We start from the raw sequence: 23,714 nt of genomic DNA, 5'->3' as shown, positions 1-23,714 counted from the left end.
CTCAACACGCCCAAAATGTTGACATGGAGAGTCATAATACTGTAACCAAACGTCACTTCACATATTGTAAGTTCCAAAAAATAAATACAAAAATAACTAGACATTGTCTCTTCGCCTAGCTGGATCTGGCCAGAGAATTTCATCAACATCGCAGGAAATGTTGTCATTAGCAAGACACCTTAGAAAGAAACGTCTTGAATGACGAATCCATCCTTGCATTGCTGCTACCTCCATCTGGTCACAGGCCTCCTCCATGGCTTGGATGAGGGGTACCTCAGCCTGGAGACGGAGATCATATACCTTCCACCGCCATGCCGAGAAAAACTATTCTATAGGGTTGAGGAATGGTATGGTGGAAGATATAGGACGGTGAAATGTGGATGTTGCTGAAACCAGTTCTGAACCAGAGCAGAGTGGTGGAAAGACACATTGTCCCAGACAACAATGTATTGCATGTGATCGATTTGATTTGCTGCTGTTATGTTGTGCAATTGGTCCAAGAATGTAAGTATGAGTGCTGTGTTGTGAGGGGCCATATGGGCATGGCGGTGGAGGACCCCATTCTGTGTAATGGCTGCACAGAGTGTTATATTACCCCCACGTTGCCCTGGGACATTGACTATAGCCCTGTGGCCAATGATGCTTCTTCCCCTCCTTCATGTTCTCGTCAGGTTGAACCCAGCCTCATCTACGTAAATGAACTCATGCTGGATCTCCTCTCCATCCATTCGTAAAACTCTCTGAAAAACAGTGTCAGGCGAAATTGTGTAGTTCAGTGTAGATCTAGTATACATATTACAGTAAAGTAAAAGATTATGAGACAGTATGCAAGATCACACTGCTAAAGTGAATACATACCTCTGCATAATCATGCCGCAGTCGTTTCAACCTTTCGGAATTGCGCTCGAAAGCACTCGATAAATTTGCTTAATTTGAATATGTTTTCTTTTTAGGATGCGTGGCAGTGTTAATGTTGAGACCTGATGGATATCGTTGAAAATGGCGTGGTTATTGACAATGTTAGCTTGGAGCTGCTTGAGTGTTATAGCATTGTTGGCCAAAACCATGTTTACTATCTCCCTCTCTTGCTGTTCTGTGAACATAGGAGGCCTTCCCCCTTGTCGTCCCTGACCCTCAATCCTATGTAGAAAAAAAAACAGTATACAATAGTACAGTAATTTCACAGGAAAAGGTAACAGAAGTGCTGATAGTCCATAGCATACAGTACTGTAAGCAGTCACTGAAACCGTGCAGATGTTTTTGATATGATATTTTTACAATACCTATTTTCCAGTCTAAATGTTCTCATCACACTTGCCACTGTATATCGGCTTAGATTTGGCTGTACTCACAGTCCAGCTTCCCTCAGCGTCAGGCCGTGGTTGACAACGTGGTCAACCAGTGTTGCGTGGATCTCATTTGTCAGATTCGGTCCTCTTTGAGCACCTTCTTGTCTTCCTCCTCCTCGTCTTACTCTTTCTCTGACTCTTTCCATTGTGCTTGAAGACCGATGAACTCACCTGCTGCTTTTTATAGTGCTTATACACCTGATTGGTGTGTCTACAATTAAGCAAACGAGTGTTTGCACACCTGATGACTGTGTTGAACCAATTGGTTGGACGGTGTGGTAATTTGACAGTCAGTGCTTTAGTATTGCAAGGACGTGACTTCATGATAGATTTTTGTGTGTAATGTATGTTAAGTGTGTTTAGTGTTTTGCAAATCACTGTGTGTAGAGTTTTGCAACAAGTGTGAGGTTGACAATGTGCTTATAGTTGTGCAAATATGGGCTGATGTTTTGCTTCATGAGTGTAAGGTTTTGCTAATAGTGTACTACTTTTAATTTTAGTGTGTAAGCAATCCAAAAAAACTGTAAACGAAGTGCGCTATGATAAATTATGTCCAAAGGCTTCAAAACACTGGTAGCTGCATTCATGTATATAATATCTCCATAATCTATAACAGGAAAAAATGTAGACTGAATGATCTGTTTTCTACTATTTCATGAAAGGCAAGCCCTATTCCTACAGAAGAAGCCAAACTTAATTTTTTTTTTTTTTTACTAACTCGTCAACATGCTTTTTGAAAGATCGTCATTCCAGATGCCCAGATATTTATAAGATCAATGGGGAATATAAACGGAGTCTTAATCAATGATTCCAGGATTTTTGCTGGGCAATGAATGAATGATCTTGCAGCTTTACCTTAAAATAACTTGTTTTATGCATCTAGAATTACAGTAATAACAGAGTGAAAACTAATACGGAATTAGTAATTAGCGTTTCCCATCATTCACGTGCAAATGTTTTCAGATGCTCAGTGTGGTGCTAATCTTGATTGTGTATAATGAGTAGGCATTGTCTACTTCAGAGCAGAAATCACCATCTGTCCTCTGTTGTTAAACAGAGGTAAGACCCCTGATCACAAAGCCAACTTCTCTGCTATCACTTACTCCAAAGCCTCCATACAATGACACATACACACATGAAATATGTCTGCATTTCTGATTTCTGCTCTAAACCTTTCTAGATCCAGTTGCAGTATTGGCCAATGTTCAATTGATTTCCTATTTGATATGCTAGTAAGCAAACCATCAACCTCTCATGTTTTATTAAATGCTAGCAATACATATACACGGGATCGCATAGAAGTATGGCGACATAAAACTATAATGGAATAGGTTGAGGCATCAAAACGTCTCTCCTCCCACTGCAGACATTGCATGATGGATGATGACGATGCCAGGTGATATTTCTCTGCTCCAATTCTAATCATCGTCTCATGGGGGGATGCTGAGCGCGCAGGCGGGACCGATTTTCCTTGCAGTGCACTATCATAGAGCAATGTGCATGACAGGACAGAACGAGCAGAGCTGAGAGCAGGGCAAAGGGAAAACATCAGCGAGAGGGGAGGTTGTAATAACGCTAATTAAGCATCCAATCTCTGTATTCGTAATATTTGCATCATGGATGTATAATTCCTCTATTTTCGCTAAACATCGTATCTTGCACCATTCAACAACTCGGACATTTTGTTCCTCATTTTGTTCCTTTAACAGAACACTGGTGCCCATCAAGAGCCTAGGAGAGACAGAGAGTGCCATTGTATCGCGCGCAGGAATTAAGCTAAAGCCGACATCATGGCGTGGCCCTGCATCACCAGGGCGTGTTGTATGGCCCGCTTCTGGAACCAGCTGGACAAGGAGGACATTTCGGTGCCATTGGTTTTCACCAGATACGACGTCTCGGAGATGCAGCATCTTCAACTGCAGCACCAACAAAAACAGCCGCGTCACCAGGCACAGGCAAGCACGGTCGACATAGAAACTCTACCCGCTCACGAGGACAAGGCGGTAGCGGCTTGTGAGCACCCCGCAACGGGAACCGCTGTGTCTGAGGAGCGCGCATGTGGTTCTGTAATGCGCCAAGACTTTAAGCACTGGAAAGTGCGCCCTGAGCCAAGCTGTAAACCTAAGAATGAATATCACACTCCCGAGACCCCTTTTAACAACAAGACACAATATCAGAAGGATTTCAAGCCATGGCCCATTCCGAAAAGGGACGACCATCCTTGGATTGCCAGGCCCAATCCCTCCATCTCCATCGGCGGTGACTGTGTCCAGGATAGGTCCAAACACTACCATGCACACGCGGAAGTTGACAGTGGGGTGGAGAAAAGCGAAATTGCTGACAAAGTGCAAGAGAAAGAAATTATGGGAGGGAGTAAAAATAATCAAACTGCAGAGAAGGATGGTGAAAAGAAAGTTAGCATCAAAGTGGAGCGAGAAGACGCGGCAGGGGCCAGAAGCAGGGCGGCGTTAGATGCGCTAAACAGGCAGTTAAAACAGGAAGTTACAATTGGCAGCTCATACAAGTAAGTTGTAAATTCTATTGACAGATGAAACACGGAACCATACGTTCCATTGTATCATGCAGTGGAGGAAAAAGTACCCAATTGTCATACTTGAGTGAAAGTAAAGATACCTTAATATAAAATGACTCAAGTAAAAGTGAAAGTCACCCAGTAAAATACTACTTGAGTAAAAGTCTAAAAGTATTTGGTTTTAAATATACTTAATTATTAAAAGTAAATGTTATTGCTAAAATATACTTAGTATCAAAAGTAAGTATAAAGTAAGTAAGTAAGTAAGTATAAATCATTTCACATTCCTTATTTTAAGCAAACCAGATGGCACAAAGGCATTACATTTTTTTTTACTGCCAGCCAGGGGCACACTACAAAGACATCATTTACAAACAAAGAATTTGTGTTTAGTGAGTCCGCCAGATCAGGGGAAGTAGGGATGACCAAGGCAGTAGGGATGACCAAGACATTATGGATGACCAGGGATGCTCTCTTGATAGGTGTGTGAATTGGACCATATCCTGTCCTGCTAAGCATTCGAAATGTAACGTGTACTTTTCTGTGTCAGGGAAAATGTACGGTGTAAAAAGTATATTATTTTCTTTAGGAATGTAGTGGAGTAAAAGTAAAAGTTGTCAAAAATGTAAATAGTGAAGTACAGATACCCCCCAAAACTACTTAAGTAGTACTTTAAAGTATTTTTACTTTACAAGTACTTTACACCACTGGTATCATGTACCCACTTAGTAAGATCAATTTTAAGATGATGAGGCACTAGGGCCCACTCTCAATGTTCAAAGTACACCAGAGAGCATAATTTAGCCACAGAGTCTGTTTTATCACAAGCACATACAAGTAGGCCTAACTACCAAAATAAAGAAAACACTAACATAAAGTGTCTTAAAGGTTGTTGGGCCACCAAGCTGCCAGAACAGCTTCAATGTGCCTTGTCATAGATTCTACAAGTGGACCTAAACAATGCCAGGAAAATTTACTCCACACCAAAATATATCATTTGTATCCCTCATTCCATAGAATGGTTTTTGGATCCTCTTACTGTCAATTTGACTGTTAATGGGTACACTAGGGATGGCTGCCAGTCCTGACTTGAATGGGAACTATGGATTATTTTACTTTAGTTGGTTGCCTTTTTCAAATTTCTAAATACAATTGTGAATAAAAACATATAGTTTGGAAAGCAAATGCCTACTGCTGAAAACAGAGAACCAATGGAGAAATACATTCTCAACAACTCCCAATTTTTAGTGAACAGCAGCAGCACTGTTTTACAAAGCTAATCTTGAGATTATCAACGACGAGCACATCAGCCATCACCGGTGAGTAGCCCATGGCTTCATCATCATCATTTGGTGAGTCAGTGTGTCACTGGAAAGTTTATTTATTGTAGTAGCCTACTGTAGCCTATAATATCAGTACCAGTCAAAAGTTTGGACACACCTACTCATTCAAGGGTTTTTCTTTATTTGTACTATTTTCTACATTGTAGAATAATAGCGAAGACATCACAACTGTGAAATAACATATGGAATCATGTAAGAACCAAAAATGTGTGTAACATATCAAAATATATTTTATATTTGAGATTCTTCAAAGTAGCCACTCTTTGCCTTGATCACAGCTTTGCACACTCCTGACATTCTCTCAACCAGCTTCATGAGGTAGTCACGTGGAATCCATTTAAATTAACAGGTGTGCCTTGTTAAAAGTTCATTTGTGGATTTACGTTCCTTCTTAATGCGTTTGAGCCAATCAGGTGTGTTGTTACAAGGTTGGTATACAGAAGATATCCCTATTTGGTAAAATAACAAGTCCATATTATGGCAATAACAGCTCAAATAAGCAAAGAGAATCGACAGTCCATCATTACTTTAAGACTTGATTTGTTTAACACATTTTTGGTTACTACATGATTCCATATGTGTTATTTCATAGTGTTGATGTCTTCACTATTATTCTACAATGTAGAAAATAGAAAAAACTAAGAAAAACCATGGAATGAGTAGGAGTGTCCAAACCTTTGACTGGTACTGTATATACAGCTCTGAAAAAAATTAAGAGACCACTACAAAATTATCAGTTTCTCTGGTTTTACTATTTATAGGTATGTGTTTGGGTAAAATTAACATTTTTGTTTTATTCTATAAACTACTGACAACATGTCTCCCAAATTCCAAATAAAAATATTGTCATTTAGAGCATTTATTTGCAGAAAGTGACAACTGGTCAAAATAACAAAATAGATGCAGTGTTGTCAGACCTTGAATAATGCACAGAAAATAAGTTCATATACATTTTTGAACAACACAATACTAATGTTTTAACTTAGGAAGAGTTCAGAAATCAATATTTGGTGAAATAACCCTGATTTTCAATCACAGCTTTCATGCGATCCTCCACCAAATTGGAGAGGCCTACAAGCCACCGTGTCTCGCACCCACTGTGAAATTTGGTGGAGGATCGGTGATGATCTGGGGGTGCTTCAGCAAGGCTGGAATTGGGCAGATTTGTCTTTGTGAAGGACGCATGAATCAAGCCACGTACAAGGTTGTCCTGGAAGAAAACTTGCTTCCTTCTGCTCTGACAATGTTCCCCAACTACGAGGATTGGTTTTTCCAGTAGGACAATGCTCCATGCCACACAGCCAGGTCAATCAAGGTGTGGATGGAGGACCACCAGATCAAGACCCTGTCATGGCCAGCCCAATTCCAGACCCATTGAAAACCTTTGGAATGTGATCAAGAGGAAGATGGATGGTCACAAGCCATCAAACAAAGCCGAGCTGCTTACATTTTTGCTCCAGGAGTGGCATAAAGTCACCCAACATCAATGTGAAAGACTGGTGGAGGGCATGCCAAGACGGATTTAAGCTGTGATTGAAAATCAGGGTTGTTCCTCCAAATATTGATTTCTGAACTCTTCCTAAGTTAAAACATTACTATTGTGTTGTTTAAAAATGAATATGAACTTATTCTCTGTATCCTACTGCCTGAGCTATGTTATTGATGTAAATTGAGAAGAGCGTGTGGCCTAGGATCGAGCCTTGGGGTACACCCTTGGTGACAGGCAGTGGCTGAGATGGCCGATGTTCTGATTTTATACACTGCACTCTTTGAGAGAGGTAGTTAGCAAACCAGGCCAAAGACCCCTCAGAGACACCAATACTCCTTAGCAAGAATGGAATGGTCTACAGTACCAAAAGCTTTGGTCAAGTCAATAAAAATAGCAGCACAATATTGCTTAGAATTAAGGGCAATGGTGGCATCATTGAGGATTCCTTACCGAAGAGAATACTATAGACATCAAGAAAGCCAGTCAGTTGATTATTGACCAGTTTTTCCACCACTTTTGTTAAACAGGGCAAAATAGAAATAGTCATATAACAGTTAGGATCAGCTTGATCTCCCCCTTTAAATGAAGGATGAACCATGGCTGCCTTCCAAGCAATGGGAATCTCCCCAGAGATGAGAGACAGGTTAAAAATGTCAGAGATAGGCTTGGCGATTATAGGGGCAGCAACCTTAAAGAAGAAAGGGTCTAAACCATCTGACCCCAATGTTTTTTGGGGTCAAGTTTAAGGAGATCCTTTAGCACCTCTTTCTTAACTTTGTAACGGGACAGGGAAAAATGAAGGAGCATCGGGGATAGTCGCATTAGACGGGGTGGGAGATGAGGAAATGTTGGACGGGCAAGGAGGTGATTAAAAAGCCAAGGGGCCTCCTGGGTGGCGCAGTGGTTAAGGGCGATGTACTGCAGCGCCAGCTGTCCCATCAGAGACCCTGGGTTCGCGCCCAGGCTCTGTCGTAACCGGCCGCGACCGGGAGGTCCGTTGGGCAACGCACAATTGGCCTAGCGTCGTCCGGGTTAGGGAGGGTTTGGTCGGTAGGGATGTCCTTGTCTCATCGCACACCAGCGACTCCTGTGGCGGGCCAGGCGCAGTGCGCACTAACCAAGGTTGCCAGGTGCACGGTGTTTCCTCCGACACATTGGTGCGGCTGGCTTCCGGGTTGGATGTGCGCTGCGTTAAGAAGCAGTGCGGCTAGGTTGGGTTGTGTATCGGAGGACGCATGACTTTCAACCTTCGTCTCTCCCGAGCCCGTACGGGAGTTGTAGCGATGAGACAAGATAGTAGCTACTACAACAATTGGACACTACAAAATTGGGGAGAAAAAGGGGGTAAAAAAAAAAATATATATATATATATAAAAAATGTAAAAAGCTCAGCCATGTGCTTCTTGTCAGTAACAACCACATCAACTTTAAGGGACGGGCAGCTGTGAGGAGGAGGGTTTATTCTCCAGGTCTTTAACCGTTTTCCAGAACTTCTTGGGGCTAGACCCACAGAGAGGGAACTGCTCCTTAAAGTAACTAACTTTGGCCTTTCGGATAGCTTGAGTGCACTTATTTCTCATTTGCCTGAACGAGAGCCTCATTGCCTGTGCCGAGCCTTTCGCCAAATGGGCACCGGAGCATAGGAAGACTTCGGCCATGGAGCCGGGCTGAATGCCGTGCCCTAACTCGGCACCGGAGCAGAGGTTGGCTCCTGCCATGAAGCAGGACTGGACGCCATGCCAGGACTGGGCACCGGCGCAGAGGAAGGCTCCTGCCATGGAGCGGGACTGGACACCGTGCCTGGACTGGGCATCGGCACAGAGGAAGGCTCCTGCCATGGAGCGGGACTGGACACCATGCCTGGATATCGGCATCGGCGCAGAGGAAGGCTCCCGCCATGGAGCTGGGTTGGACGCCGTGCCTGGACTGGGCACCGGTGCAGAGGAAGGCTCCTGCCTTGGAGTTGGACTGGGCGCCGTGCCTGGACTGGGCATCGGCGCAGAGGAACGCTCTGGCCATGGAGCTGGGTTGGACACTGTGCCAGGACTGGGCACCGCCGCAGAAGAAGGCTCCGGCTTTGGAGCGGGACTGGACACCGTGCCTGGACTGGGCATCGGTGCAGAGGAAGGCTCCTGCCATGGAGCGAGACTGGACACCTTGCCTGGACTGGGCACCGGCGCAGAGGAAGGCTCCAGCCTTGGAGCGGGACTGGACTCCGTGCCTGGACTGGGCATCGGCGCAGGTTGCACCGGACTGATGACACGCTCCTCAGGGCGAGTACGTGGAGCCGGCACAGGACGCTCCGAGCTGGGGAGGCGCACTGGAAGCCTGGTGCGTGGAGCCAGCACAGGACGTACCGGGCTGGGAAGGCGCATTGGAGGCCTGGTGCGTGGAGCCGGCACAGGTTGCACCGGACTGGTGACATGCTCTTCAGGGCGAGTACGGGGAGCCAGCACAGGATGTACCGGGCTGAGGAGGCGCACTGGAGGCCTGGTGCGTGGAGCCGGCACAGGTTTCACCAGACTGATGACACGCTCTTCAGGGCGAATGCCGTGCAGAATACACCTAACCAACATATATCTCCGTTCTCTCTCCTCCAACAGCTCCATCGACTCCCCGACAGTCTCTGGCTCTCTCCTCGGCTTGACCGACAGCCCCATGTGTCCCCCCCAAAACAAATCTTGGGGTTTCTGTGGCCGCGGACCCCGGCATCGTTGCTTTCCTTCTATATTCCTTGGCGACTCCATCCAAGGAAGGGTCTTGCATCCTCCTAGGATTTCCTCCCATGTCCAACTCTTCTTTATCTCCCAGACACGCTGCTTGGTCCTTGCATGGTGGGATATTCTGTCACGTTCGTCGAAAGGAGCGGACCAAGGCGCAGCATGCGTAGAGTTCCACATACTTTATTACAAAGTGAAACTTCACAAAAACAACAAAGAATAAACAAACGTCCAGTACAGAGCACACTTAGGTACTAACTGAAAACAATATCCCACAATGCAGGTGGGAACAATGGACAACTTAAGTATGATCCCCAATTAGAGACAACGATAATCAGCTGCCTCTAATTGGGAACCATACTAAAACACCAACATAGAAATATAACGACTAGAACACCCCCGAGTCACGCCCTGACCTAAAGCACCATAGAGAACCTGAGGGCTCTCTATGGTCAGGGCGTGACAGAAACAGATATCAGAGCACAAGTCAGATTTGGGGCTTGCAACTGTAGATGGGCTAGGGTGTACATGCACATTTCCAGATATCATCAACAGCAATACAATCAAGGCTAGACAGAGGACAGGGAGAGTGTGGACACACTCTGCAGTGTGGATTTATGACGTGTGGAAATCCTAAAAACGACACTGCTCAACTGTAGTCTATACCACATAATACATGTTATGGCTTTATTATAAAATAATGTCAATTTACCATGCACCGAATTGCATCTTTATGCTTGGATTTTTTAAACAAAAAACAATGCCCCGGTGCCGTTTATTTCTTAATCCTGTGAGGAGGTAGTAGTAAGAAGGTAGTTGTATATTGATGAGAGAAGTAAGTAAAATATTCTTGATGTAGGCTATCATTCAGCATCATCAGACATCAAATATATTCTTACCAAGGAATTCTAACCACTGTTTTCTATTCAAAACTTTGAATCATGTGCCTCAATAAAGTACCATGGCTATAACAGCACTGAGCACAGAAATAATGTTACACTTATACATCATTTTCAATATAAAAATGTGTTCTGAGGTAGGATGAACGTCCTTGTTAAAATAAATCTGTTACTCTGTCCCAGTGTTATGACCTGTGCATGAGTAATGCTGGAGACCTGCCTTATCTCTGTCTGGCTCAGTGGGCCGAGCACTAAGGAGGCCCCTGCCAGAGACATGCCGTTTACACAGACACGGCTTGGGGCAGAGGCAGTGCAATGTTTTTGGGGGGTTTATTCAATAGTTATGCCATGTGAACAAAGATGGTGGGTAGCTTGTTTAGTCATTTGCCACATCCCATTAGAGTTCTTTACGGAGTGAGTGCCACAGATAATTTGAGTGTTTGAATTACACCTTGAGGGTGTTTTGCCTTTGTTGTTTCAGATGCATCAGTACCACTGTTATTGCTTGTCTGTTTTCAGTCCTCTCTGCAACATCACACTGCTGAATTCAGAAAAAGTGCCATCCCATGACTAACAGATCACACTCCATTGTTGTTATGACCAAGCCTTACTGCAAAACACAGTACCTCTGGTCTGGTAAATAGAAGAAGAGAAAATCACCCGGTGACACGACAAAAAAAAATATCAGACAGCTGTGAATAATATTAGAATTACTTCCTTACTGAAGTTACTAACAAAGCAGACATGAGTAACCCTTAGGGCTGAGAATAGACTCTCTGAACATCACCTGATAGGAGGAGGTGGTGTGAGAAGAGAGCAACACGTCTGGCAGCTGGTCAGACTGCTGCTGTGCTGTGTTAGTATTGTTCTGCAGCCATTAGGGACCAGCTCAGTGCAGAGAGAGACCTCCTCAGTCCTCCTTACATGGCATGAAATGGCTGCACTGTGACAAGCAGGCCTGAGATAGAAAGAAGCAGGTCAGCTTTGGGTTCATCTCCAACACACACATACTTGCACACACACACACACACACACATACACATACACATACACACACACACACACACACACGCACGCACGCACGCACACACACACACACACACTATTGTGGACCTTGCTGTTGGGGACCAGGCTGGGTGTCTGAGGAGTGACAGAGAGACATCCTGATCTGACTGTGCTGAAGGTGAACTGCTCAAAGCGGCTTAATTCAGCCTGCTTTCATGTGATGCTAAAGCCTCTGGTCTGTCTCTAATTTGTGTATGACGAAACTGTCGTGACGTTGTATTAGTTAATGTGATGACTGTTGTTCATCGAATGATTAAAGTTTCTAATTGCGTGATTAACTGAATCAGGCAATTATTAACTCATTAACCTGGGGCACCATGGGAAAACTCGTTTTTATTGAGTTTCTATTTCCCAAATTAACTCAAGAATATCAGAATATCGATTTTACAACAGCCGCTAATTAACCAGTTGCCTCTACCAATCTCGTTCTGAACGTCGTATAGCCCGTGAATCTGCACGGACCCGGGTCTCACCAATGAGTTCGTACCACACCAATCTTAGTTGAATATTTATTTACTAAAAAGCTGAAATTACGATAAAAGATATACATAGACAACACACATTATAGGCTATTGATTAGAACTTAGTATAATGGGCCAACACACTATGGCGCATGTTACCCAAAATGGGCATTTCAAAGAGAGAGAAAAAAAAGAAAGTACACGAGAGAAATATACATTTGGGTGAATTTGTCAGCTATGCTATTCTAACCCTAGCCTTGCCCCAAACTGCCGCTCTTAGGGGTCAGAATATAATGATGTAATTACGTGGGTATGATCTCAGAGGATTCTCTGTGTGGACCGTCCAGGCTGCTCGATGACACAGTACTCCGGCGCATCTCTCTGACCGTCCTCCCGATGTCAGTGTCCTTTTGGCTTAGGAGTCTGTTCTCTCACCCTTTGCTCTGGAAGGGGTCTTCTGAGGACAGACAGCTCTGTAGCTCAGAGCTCACAGCATAGGAATGAAACCCTTTAGATACCACGATTCGATGGGAGATGGAGGTGGTTCGACTTGAAGTCACCCGCTTAGACACAGCTACTCATCCATAGCTTGGGTAGAAAAGGATTTCTTTGTCTTCAAACTTGCATTGCGTTCTGGATTCGTTAACTTTTTAGACCTTGCTGCAGCTTGGATCACGTAGTCTTCCTGTAAATACTATACTCACAGGTTTTATACCCTTGGGTCAGAAGTGGGCGTAACCGCCTTTAGGGCAATTCTCTGGACGTACCAAGTTAATGAGGCAAGGTCTAGATTTTATTCAAATCCAATTTTAGACAACTAACTTAACATTTCACCTTCCCCAAAACATTGTCTTTGATTTTGATATGTTCCATACAACGTACAATGTATAATCATCAAACATCTACTAGGAAAACTCTTCACGTTACAATGTTTTCGTAATAACGTCATCTATTAACCTTTAATAACAAAAAAAAAATGACATACATTTTCATATTCCATCTATTGTCTGTGTCCTGTCTGTGGCCTGAGATTTACCAGGGGCGTGAGGGGTCATAAATCACCCCACATCTTGAGACCCCTAGATCTCTCCTCCTCTGTTGGGGTTGAGAGATAATCTGTAGGGTTGTGGTCTCCTGTAACCTGACCTGGTCAGGACAGTCATGACAAAACCTTGTATCTGAATGCCTGCATGGTTGGAGAGGGAAGTGTTATTCATTAGAATGAAGGATGTGAATGAGATTTGCAGTGTAGTTGGTTCTCCCAATTCAGCCAAGTAACAACTATTTGCTTCAGTTAATGCAATTATCCTCCTGGACCTATGTACAATATGTAAATGAAGCCTATTCAGAAAAACAGTATTTTTATCCATGCTCTCCTAGAAATACGATATGAAGCTTCTTGAATACAAATTACAGATGGAACCTGACTGGATAGCTGGACCACATCATTATTTGTGTTCAGCCAGTGACTGTCAGAGGATATTTTTTAAGACACCGTAAAGTACATAGAACAGGTGTAGATTTATTTTAACAGGGACGTTCATCCTACCTCAGAACACAATTTGATGTTGTCCAGGTGGGAAAGGGCAGTGTGGAGTGCAATTAAGATTGTATGAAATGCTTACTTACAAGCCCTTTAACAACAATGATGTTCAATAAATAGGTTTAAGAAAATATTTACAAAATAACCTAATAATTCCTTGGTGTCCTTGTGGACACTTGAAACTCTGGACCCGCTCTCGACTTCAGCCCCGTCGATGTTAATGGGGGCCTGTTCAGCCCTCCTTTTCCTGTGGTCCATGTTCAGCTCCTTTGTCTTTTTCACATTAAGGGAGAGGTTGTTGTCCTGGTACCACAATGCCAGATCTCTGACCTCCTCCCTATAGGATGTCTCGTCATTGTCAGTGATCACGTCTACCACTGTCGTCAGCAAACTTAATGATGGTGTTAGAGTCGTGCTTGGCCACGCAGTCGTGGGTGAACAGGGAGTACATGAGGGGACTAAATACACACCCCTGAGGATTAGCGTGGCAGATGTGTTGTTACCTACCCTTACCACCTGGGTTTGGTCCGTCAGGAAGTCCAGGATCCAGTTGCAGAGGGAGGTGTTTAGTCCTAGGGTCCTTAGCTTAATGATGAGCTTTGTGGGTGATATGGTGTTGAACGATGTCCTGTAGTCAATGAACAGCATTCTCACACAGGTGTTCCTTTTGTCCAGGTGGGAAAGGGTAGTGTGGAGTGCAATTAAGATTGTGTGGTATGCGAATTGGAGTGGGTCTAGTGTTTCTGGCATGATGGTGTTGATGTCAGCCAAAAAAGCAGAATTTCAAAGCACTTCATAGTTACCAGTGTGAGTGCTATGGGGTGGTAATCATTTAGGCAGATTACCTTTGCTTTCTTGGGCACAGGGACTATGGTGGTATGTTATAAACATGTTGGTATTATAGACTCAGTCAGGGAGACACTGAAAATGTTAGTGAAGAAACTTGCCAGTCGGTCCGTGCATGCTTTGAGTACACATCCTGGTAATCCGTCTAGCCCTGCGGCTTTGTGAATGTTGACCTGTTTAAAAGACTTGCTCACATTGGCTACGGAGGGTGTGATCAAACAGTCGTCCGGAACAGCTGGTCGCTCATTCATGCTTCAATGTTGCTTGCCTAAAAGCGAGCATAAAAAGCATTTAGCTTGTCTGGTAGGCTTGCGTCATTTAGCTGGTAGGCTTGAGGCATTTAGCTCGCGGCTGGGTTTCCCTTTGTAGTCCTTAATAGTTTTCAAACCCTGCCACATCCGATGAGTGTCAGAGCCGGTATAGTAGGATTCAATCTTAGTCCTGTATTGACGATTTGCCTGTTTGATGTTTCGTCTGTGGGCATATTGTGATTTCTTGAAAGCGGTAGCTCTAGCCATTAGCTTGGTGCGGATGTTGCCTGGAATCCATCGCTTCTGGTTGGGATATGTATGTACGGTCACTGTGGGGACGACGTCATTGATGCATTTATTTATTGAAGCCTGTGACTGAGGTGATATTCTCCTTAATGCCTTTGGATGAATCCCGGGAACATATTCCAGTCTGTGCTAGCAAAATAATCCTGTAGCATCCACGTCATCTGACCACTTCCGTATGAAGCGAGTCACTGGTACTTCCTGCTTAGTTTATGCTTGTAAGCAGGAAACTGGAGGATAGAATTATGGTCAGATTTGCCAAATGGAGGGCGAGGGAGAGCTTTGTATGCGTCTCTGTGTGTGGAGTAAAGGTGATCTAGAGTGTTTTTCCTCTGGATGCACGTGACATGCTGGTAGAAATTAGGTAAAACAGATTTAAGTTTGCCTGCATTGAAGTCCCCGGCCATTAGGATCGCCGCTTCTTGATGCACATTTTCTTGTTTGCTTATGGCCTTATACAGCTTGTTGAGTGCAGTCTTATTGCCAGCATCGGTTTGTGGTGGTAAATAGATGACTTTGAATAATATACAGTGCCTTGCGAAAGTATTCGGCCCCCTTGAACTTTGTGACCTTTTGCCACATTTCAGGCTTCAAACATAATGATATAAAACTGTATTTTTTTGTGAAGAATCAACAACAAGTGGGACACAATCATGAAGTGGAACGACATTTATTGGATATTTCAAACTTTTTTAACAAATCAAAAACTGAAAAATTGGGCGTGCAAAATTATTCAGCCCCTTTACTTTCAGTGCAGCAAACTCTCTCCAGAAGTTCAGTGAGGATCTCTGAATGATCCAATGTTGACCTAAATGACTAATGATGATAAATACAATCCACCTGTGTGTAATCAAGTCTCCGTATAAATGCACCTGCACTGTGATAGTCTCAGAGGTCCGTTAAAAGCGCAGAGAGCATCATGAAGAACAAGGAACACACCAGGCAGGTCCGAGATACTGTTGTGAAGAAGTTTAAAGCCGGATTTGGATACAAAAAGATTTCCCAAGCTTTAAACATCCCAAGGAGCACTGTGCAAGCGATAATATTGAAATTGAAGGAGTATCAGACCACTGCAAATCTACCAAGACCTGGCCGTCCCTCTAAACTTTCAGCTCATACAAGGAGAAGACTGATCAGAGATGCAGCCAAGAGGCCCATGATCACTCTGGATGAACTGCAGAGATCTACAGCTGAGGTGGGAGACTCTGTCCATAGGACAACAATCAGTCGTATATTGCACAAATCTGGCCTTTATGGAAGAGTGGCAAGAAGAAAGCCATTTCTTAAAGATATCCATAAAAAGTATTGTTTAAAGTTTGTCACAAGCCACCTGGGAGACACACCAAACATGGAAGAAGGTGCTCTGGTCAGATAAAACCAAAATTGAACTTTTTGGCAACAATGCAAAATGTTATGTTTGGCGTAAAAGCAACACAGCAGAACACACCATCCTCACTGTCAAACATGGTGGTGGCAGCATCATGGTTTGGGCCTGCTTTTCTTCAGCAGGGACAGGGAAGATGGTTAAAATTGATGGGAAGATGGATGGAGCCAAATACAGGACCATTCTGGAAGAATGGACTCCTGATGGAGTCTGCAAAAGACCTGAGACTGGGACGGAGATTTGTCTTCCAACAAGACAATGATCCAAAACATAAAGCAAAATCTACAATGGAATGGTTCAAAAATAAACATATCCAGGTGTTAGAATGGCCAAGTCAAAGTCCAGACCTGAATCCAATCGAGAATCTGTGGAAAGAACTGAAAACTGCTGTTCACAAATGCTCTCCATCCAACCTCACTGAGCTCGAGCTGTTTTGCATGGAGGAATGGGAAAAAAATTCAGTCTCTCGATGTGCAAAACTGATAGAGACATACCCCAAGCGACTTACAGCTGTAATCGCAGCAAAAAGTGGCGCTACAAAGTATTAACTTAAGGGGGCTGAATCATTTTGCACGCACAATTTTTCAGTTTTTGATTTGTTAAAAAAGTTTGAAATATCCAATAAATGTCGTTCCACTTCATGATTATGTCCCACTTGTTGTTGATTCTTCACAGAAAAATACAGTTTTATATCTTTATGTTTGAAGCCTGAAATGTGGCAAAAGGTCGCAAAGTTCAAGGGGGCCGAATACTTTCGCAAGGCACTGTAGATGGGAACTCTCTTGGTAGATAGTGTGGTCTACAGCTTATTATGAGGTATTCTACCTCAGGCAAGCAATACCTCAAGACTTCTTTAATATTAGACATTAGACACAAATTCTTACAAGGCACCCCGCCCTCCTCCCCCTTTTTCTCAGTCTTTTCTTCACGCCGTTGACAAGGATTTGGGCCTTGTCTCGACAAGGCAGTATATCCTTCGCGTCAGACTCAATAAATAAAAAATCTTTGTCCAGTTTGAGGTGAGTAATTGCTGTTCAGATGTCCAGAAGCTCTTTTCGGTCATAAGAGACGGTAGCAGCAACATTATGTACAAAAAGAGTTACAAAGAATGCAAAAAAACAAACAAACACAGTTGGTTAGGTGCCCTTAAAACGGCAGCCATCCCTTCTGGCGCGATTCACAGCTTCTTTATCAATCGAATAGGAAAACATGAAGTAGCATTTATGATGAATGCCTTGGTTTTATGTCAGGTTTTAGTCATTCCTGATTTCTCACCTTTTTCTTTTGATTTCATAATAACGTGTGTGCATGACATGTTGGACTGTGGATGGTGCGGACTGTGACAGATGTGATCAAGGACCTCTCTTTGTCTCCATCAAAGCCTATCTTCCACCACCATTGTGTAGACTTCAATGACTCGTCTTAGCTGTGTGAGGTGGAGCCCGGCACGGGCATGAATTTTAAGCCCAAGCCCTACACATTTCTGCAACATTTCAGGCCCTACCCTACCCACCCGATTGCTTCTGCCAAATTTAAAGCCTGGCCGTGCCCGAAACCGAAATCAGAAAATAACTTCCTCTATTAGTAAATCCATTAGCTGCTCCTATCTGTCTGTCACTCGCTCCCTGCGCACAGACAGCTCGCTCTGCATGCACTCGGTGAGTATCCATAACAACAGCTCTGCTTGGCTCGGGCTGCTCTGCTCAATGACTAGACACGAGAGTTGTTACCTACTTTTCGTCACTCTTAACTCCGCCAAACTGAAGGAACATTATTATTTTTTCATTATTATGAATATTTACATTTTTAATATCCAATTGGTACTTAGTCTTGTCCCATCGCTGAAACTCCGGAGAGGCGAAGGTCGAGAACCATGCATCCTCCGAAACATGACCTTGCCAAGCCGCACGGCTTCTTGACACACTGCTCACTTAACCCGGAAGCCAGCCGCACCAATGTGTCAGAGGAAACACAGCCGGCTGTGACACAGCCCGAGATGGATCCTGTGTCTGTAGTGCCGCCTCAAGCAAGCAATGCAGGGGTAGAAGCACGGTGGCTAGGAAAAACTCCCTAGAAAGGCCAAAACCTAGGAAGAAACCTAGGGAGGAACCAGGCTATGAAAGGTGGCCAGTCCTCTTCTGGCTGTGCCGGGTGGAGATTATAACAGAACATGGCCAAGATGTTCCAATGTTCATAAATGACCAGCATGGTCAAATAATAATAATCACAGTAGTTGTCGAGGGTGCAGCAAGTCAGCACCTCAGGAGTAAATGTCAGTTGGCTTTTCATAGCCGATCATTAAGAGTATCTCTACCGCTCCTGCTGTCTCTAGAGAGTTGAAAACAGCAGGTCTGGGACAGGTAGCACGTCCGGTGAACAGGTCATGGTTCCATAGCCGCAGGCAGAACAGTTGAAACTGGAGCAGCAGCACGGCCAGGTGGACTGGGGACAGCAAGGAGTCATCATGCCAGGTAGTCCTGAGGCATGGTCCTAGGGCTCAGGTCCTCCGAGAGAGAGAAAGAAAGAGAGAATTAGAGAGAGCATACTTAAATTCACACAGGACACCGGATAAGACAGGAGAAGTACTCCAGATATAACAAACTGACCCTAGCCCCCCGACACATGAACTACTGCAGCATAAATACTGGAGGCTGAGACAGGAGGGGTCAGGAGACACTGTGGCCCCATCCGATGAGACCCCCGGACAGGGCCAAACAGGAAGGATATAACCCCACCCACTTTGCCAAAGCACATTCCCCACACCACTAGAGGGATATCAATTTAGTGATACCCGAGTCCTACCCGTACCCTAGTTATTGATGTATCGTCGGGTTCATGTCGGGTAGCAGAGCTCTATCCCTGAGCTCTATTCTCTGACTAGGGAACCTGCTGCCACTTCAGACAGAGCAGGGGTTAAGATCCCTCAGCTCAGCTGCCTCCCTACTTTGTGCCATGTTTACGCTTTGAATGTCACTTTTACATGAGAATAACATGAGAATACCCCTATGGTCAGGCCTCACCTGCTGCTATTAGGCATTGTTTACTCCACATTATCCCCACCGACCACCAGCCGTTTCCTGATGGTGAAATCAGACCAAGGTGATGAACACAATGAGCCACAGAACAGACAGCTCTTCTTTTCATCTCATTAAATAGGCTTATTTTCCATTGTTGAAATCTAATTAGAAAACAGTTTCAGTTTGAGGCAATTATTTGTTCTTCCTCTATTGCATTATGTGTAATAACCTCATACCATGTGGATGATGAATAAGTAGCATGTTGCACTGCTTTAAGAATGAGAGGTAGTTGAGTTTTGTTTACTTCAGCCCAGAGGGGGAAAGGGAGCGCATTATTTGTTTTTTCAGATCGTCTCAGGTTGCATCACAGCACATTTTCATGCCAGCAGAGTGTGGAATCTGGCCTTTGCTGCTAAATCCAACATTGATTAATGTATTTCAGTCATTTATTTATACTGGAATTTCATTTTCTTTAATGCCATTGACTCATTTTATACCCACATTACTCTCATCATGGTTAGATGGACAGCTGTCTAGTCATTCACTGGCCATAGGGACCTCTGCTCTGCACAGGGTATTCACAAATCATTGCAGATGAAAGTGACTAGTTTTATCCTAAGTTCACCCCTGCCCTGCCTGCAGTGAATGAATGTGAATGAATGAATGAATGTTGCACTGGACTGTTGGTGTGCCATCCATACGAGCCGAGCAGCAGTAGTGGCTGAAATATTGTAAAGAGGCCAACAGATTTTGGTGGATTTAAAAGTGATCCTCTTAGAAGGCCTGTAAAGCCTGGTGTTTCTATCGACAGGCAGGCAGTGCGTGTTGAATCACTGAATCTAACCACACGGGCTCTGACTGAGGAGAGATAAAGAGAGGGATGGATGGAGAGAGAGCGGGAGGGCAGGACATGCTGCTCAGTCTCTCCTTCTCATACAAAGCTTAGCTTCCAGTAACTCCCTTCAGATGCAGGCCGGTTAGGATCAGCAGTGTGGCATTACAGCATAGTCTGAAGAGAGGATTGTTGAATTGAAGTGTTAAACATAAATTTTTGGATTATGGTGCTTAATTGTCCTTCAGTATTCAGTTAGTGTGTCTATGCACAACATAATGTACTATATAAAGCCAAAACATTTGTTTCTTGATTACGCCGCTCTTTCTCATGTCACACAAAATGTTAACTCAATAGTGATTTATTTTGTGTCAAATTCTTGTGTGTACCATGATGAGCATGGCGCTTGCAAAGCCAGGATTGTGTGTTCTGATTCACGGAGCTACCCATACGTAAAATGTATGCACGTGTGACTGTTAGTCGCTTGATAAAAGTTTCTGCTAAATGACATATATTGTTTGAAATACTTGACGCATCAAACTTTATTAAAGGTGTGGATATGTCCAAGGTTTAGCCATGCATCAGAAGGTACAATACCTTCTGTGGGGATTTCACTGAGTTGCACTATGTCACACTGTAGCCAATAGCCATCTGACTGCATGGGCTGTCTTGAAAGGCTACAGATTCAGCTACAGCTACCATAACAGCCAGAGGCAAGCTCATCCCTGAGGGAGGAGAGGGTATTGATCAGGAACAGGAATCAGGAATCCCTACCTTTGACCAATCACGGACGAAAGGGCGTAGACTTCATCTACCAAACTTCGTCTTGCCTCAAGAAACCATTTTGTGTGCATGAGCAGCTGACAAAAACCTTGCCGAAGGCCAAAATGAACAAAAACATCACAAAATGTAATCATAATATAGTCCTATGCATGAACTGTTCAGAACTGTTTCGGATGGGAAGCATGCGGACTGATTTACTGTACACTGGGGTTGATTGATTCACCTTACTTTGAATCAAATGTGAGAGAACGTCCTCTGTTATGTATTGTGTATGCTATCGAATTAACATTGATTCTGCCTGGTAGTAAATCGTGCAATCATTTCAGATGTGTATGGTTTCTTATTTGAAACTCTGGGACAGTTGGATGGTGTCATGTACTGTCATGTTGTCTTGTCTCTGTCCTTTCCCTTCACCCTGTCTCCCTCTGCTGGTCGTGTTAGGTTACCTTTTCTCCCCCGCTTTCCCCCAGCTGTCCCTTGTCTCCTCTAACTACCCATTCACCCCGTTCCCCACCTGTTCCCTTTTTTCCCTCTGATTAGGTCCCAATATCTCTCTCTGTTTCTGCTCCTGTCCTTGTCGGATTCTTGTTTGTTTGTGTCATTCATGCCTGAACCAGACTGTCGTCATGTTTGCTGTAACCTTGTCCTGTCCTGTCGGAATCTGCCGGTCCATCTGAGCCTACCTATGTTTGGTAATTAAAGAAGCTCTGTTTAAGTTGATTCGCTTTTGGGTCCTCATTCACGCACCGTAACAGAAGAATCCGACCAAGAATGGACCCAGCGACTTCGGATCCTCTCCACTCAGCCGTCGAGATCCAGGGAGCGATGCTAGGCAGACACAAGCAGGAATTGTCTGCTGCTCGACATGCCGTTGAGACCCTGGCCACCCAAGTCTCCAACCTCACAGAACAGGTTCACCATCTCCGCCTCGATCCACCGGCCACTTCCAGGGCTTTCGAATCTCCGGAGCCCAGAATCAATAACCCGCCGTGTTACTCTGGGGAGCCCACTGAATGCCGCTCGTTCCTCACCCAGTGTGATATTGTGTTTTCTCTCCAGCCCAACACTTACTCCAGGAGCACTGCTCGTGTCGCCTACGTCATATCTCTCCTTATTGGACGGGCTCGTGAGTGGGGCACGGCAATCTGGGAGGCAAGGGCTGAGTGTACTAACCAGTATCAAGACTTTAAGGAGGAGATGATACGGGTTTTTGATCGATCTGTTTTTGGGGAGGAGGCTTCCAGGGCCCTGTCTTCCCTATGTCAAGGCAATCGATCCATAACAGACTACTCTATTGAGTTTCGCACTCTTGCTGTCTCCAGTGGCTGGAACGAGCCGGCCTTGCTCGCTCGTCTTCTGGAGGGTTTCCGCGCAGAGGTAAAGGATGAGATTCTCTCCCGGGAGGTTCCTTCCAGCGTGGATTCCTTGATTGAACTCGCTATTCGCATTGAGCGACGGGTTGATCTTCGTCACCGAGCTCGTGGAAAGGAGCTCGCGCTCTCCGTCGCCTCCCTCTCCGCATCACTACCATCTTCCTCTGCCGGCTCGGGTGCTGAGCCCATGCAGCTGGGAGGTATCCGCATCTCGACTGAGGAGAGGGAACGGAGAATCACCAACCGCCTCTGTCTCTATTGCGGTTCCGCTGGTCATTTTGTCACTTCATGTCCAGTAAAAGGCCAGAGCTCGTCAGTAAGCGGAGGGCTACTGGTGAGCGCTACTACTCCTGTCTCTCCTTCAAGATCCTGCACTACCTTGTCGGTCCATCTACGCTGGACCGGTTCGTCAGCTTCCTGCAGTGCCTTAATAGACTCTGGGGCGGAGGGCTGTTTTATGGACGAGACCTGGGCTCGGGAACATGACATTCCTCTCAGACAGTTAAAGGAGCCCACGGCCTTGTTCGCCCTGGATGGTAGTCCTCTCCCCAGGATTCAGCGTGAGACGCTACCCTTAACCCTCACTGTTTCTGGTAATCATAGTGAAACCATTTCTTTTTTAATTTTTCGTTCACCTTTTACACCTGTTGTTTTGGGCCATCCCTGGCTAGTTTGTCATAATCCTTCCATTAATTGGTCTAGTAATTCTATCCTCTCCTGGAACGTCTCTTGTCATGTGAAATGTTTAATGTCTGCTATCCCTCCTGTTTCCTCTGTCTCTTCTTCACAGGAGGAGCCTGGTGATTTGACAGGGGTGCCGGAGGAATATCACGATCTGCGCACGGTGTTCAGTCGGTCCAGGGCCACCTCTCTTCCTCCACACCGGTCGTATGATTGTAGTATTGATCTCCTTCCGGGAACCACCCCCCCCCGGGGTAGACTATACTCTCTGTCGGCTCCCGAACGTAAGGCTCTCGAGGATTATTTGTCTGTAGCTCTTGACGCCGGTACCATAGTCCCCTCCTCCTCTCCCGCCGGAGCGGGGTTTTTTTTTGTCAAGAAGAAGGACGGGTCTCTGCGCCCCTGCATAGATTATCGAGGGCTGAATGACATAACAGTGAAGAATCGTTATCCGCTTCCTCTTATGTCTTCAGCCTTCGAGATCCTGCAGGGAGCCAGGTTTTTCACTAAGTTGGACCTTCGTAACGCTTACCATCTCGTGCGCATCAGGGAGGGGGACGAGTGGAAGACGGCGTTTAACACTCCGTTAGGGCACTTTGAATACCGGGTTCTTCCTTTCGGCCTCGCTAACGCTCCAGCTGTCTTTCAGGCATTAGTCAATGATGTCCTGAGAGACATGCTGAACATCTTTGTTTTCGTTTACCTTGACGATATCCTGAATTTTTCACCGTCACTCCAGATTCATGTTCAGCACGTTCGACGTGTCCTCCAGCGCCTTTTAGAGAATTGTCTTTTTGTGAAGGCTGAGAAGTGCACTTTTCATGCCTCCTCCGTCACATTTC

The 23,714-nt window shown here is 44.8% G+C and overlaps 1 protein-coding gene across 2 annotated transcripts in view; it reads left to right on the top strand.

Annotated features, from left to right (window-relative positions):
• Positions 1 to 2,822: 2,822 nt before the first annotated feature.
• Positions 2,823 to 23,714, top strand: part of LOC110533661 (microtubule-associated protein 6 homolog) — a 38,722-nt gene continuing 17,830 nt past the window's right edge. For both annotated transcript variants that reach the window (XR_002475011.3, XM_036990077.2), the window contains exon 1: positions 2,823 to 3,873. Coding sequence is in view for 1 of the 2 variants with exons in the window: in XM_036990077.2 (XP_036845972.2) it covers positions 3,140 to 3,873 (734 nt within the window). In the remaining variant the exon portion in view is untranslated. The remainder of the gene's footprint in view (positions 3,874 to 23,714) is intronic.

Source organism: Oncorhynchus mykiss, chromosome 10, assembly GCF_057628025.1.
Source record: "Oncorhynchus mykiss isolate SJ-2025 chromosome 10, ASM5762802v1, whole genome shotgun sequence".
Classification (NCBI taxonomy): domain Eukaryota; kingdom Metazoa; phylum Chordata; class Actinopteri; order Salmoniformes; family Salmonidae; genus Oncorhynchus; species Oncorhynchus mykiss.
The sequence above is the reverse complement of the archived record's forward strand: the minus strand, read 5'-3'. Positions and strand labels throughout refer to the sequence as shown.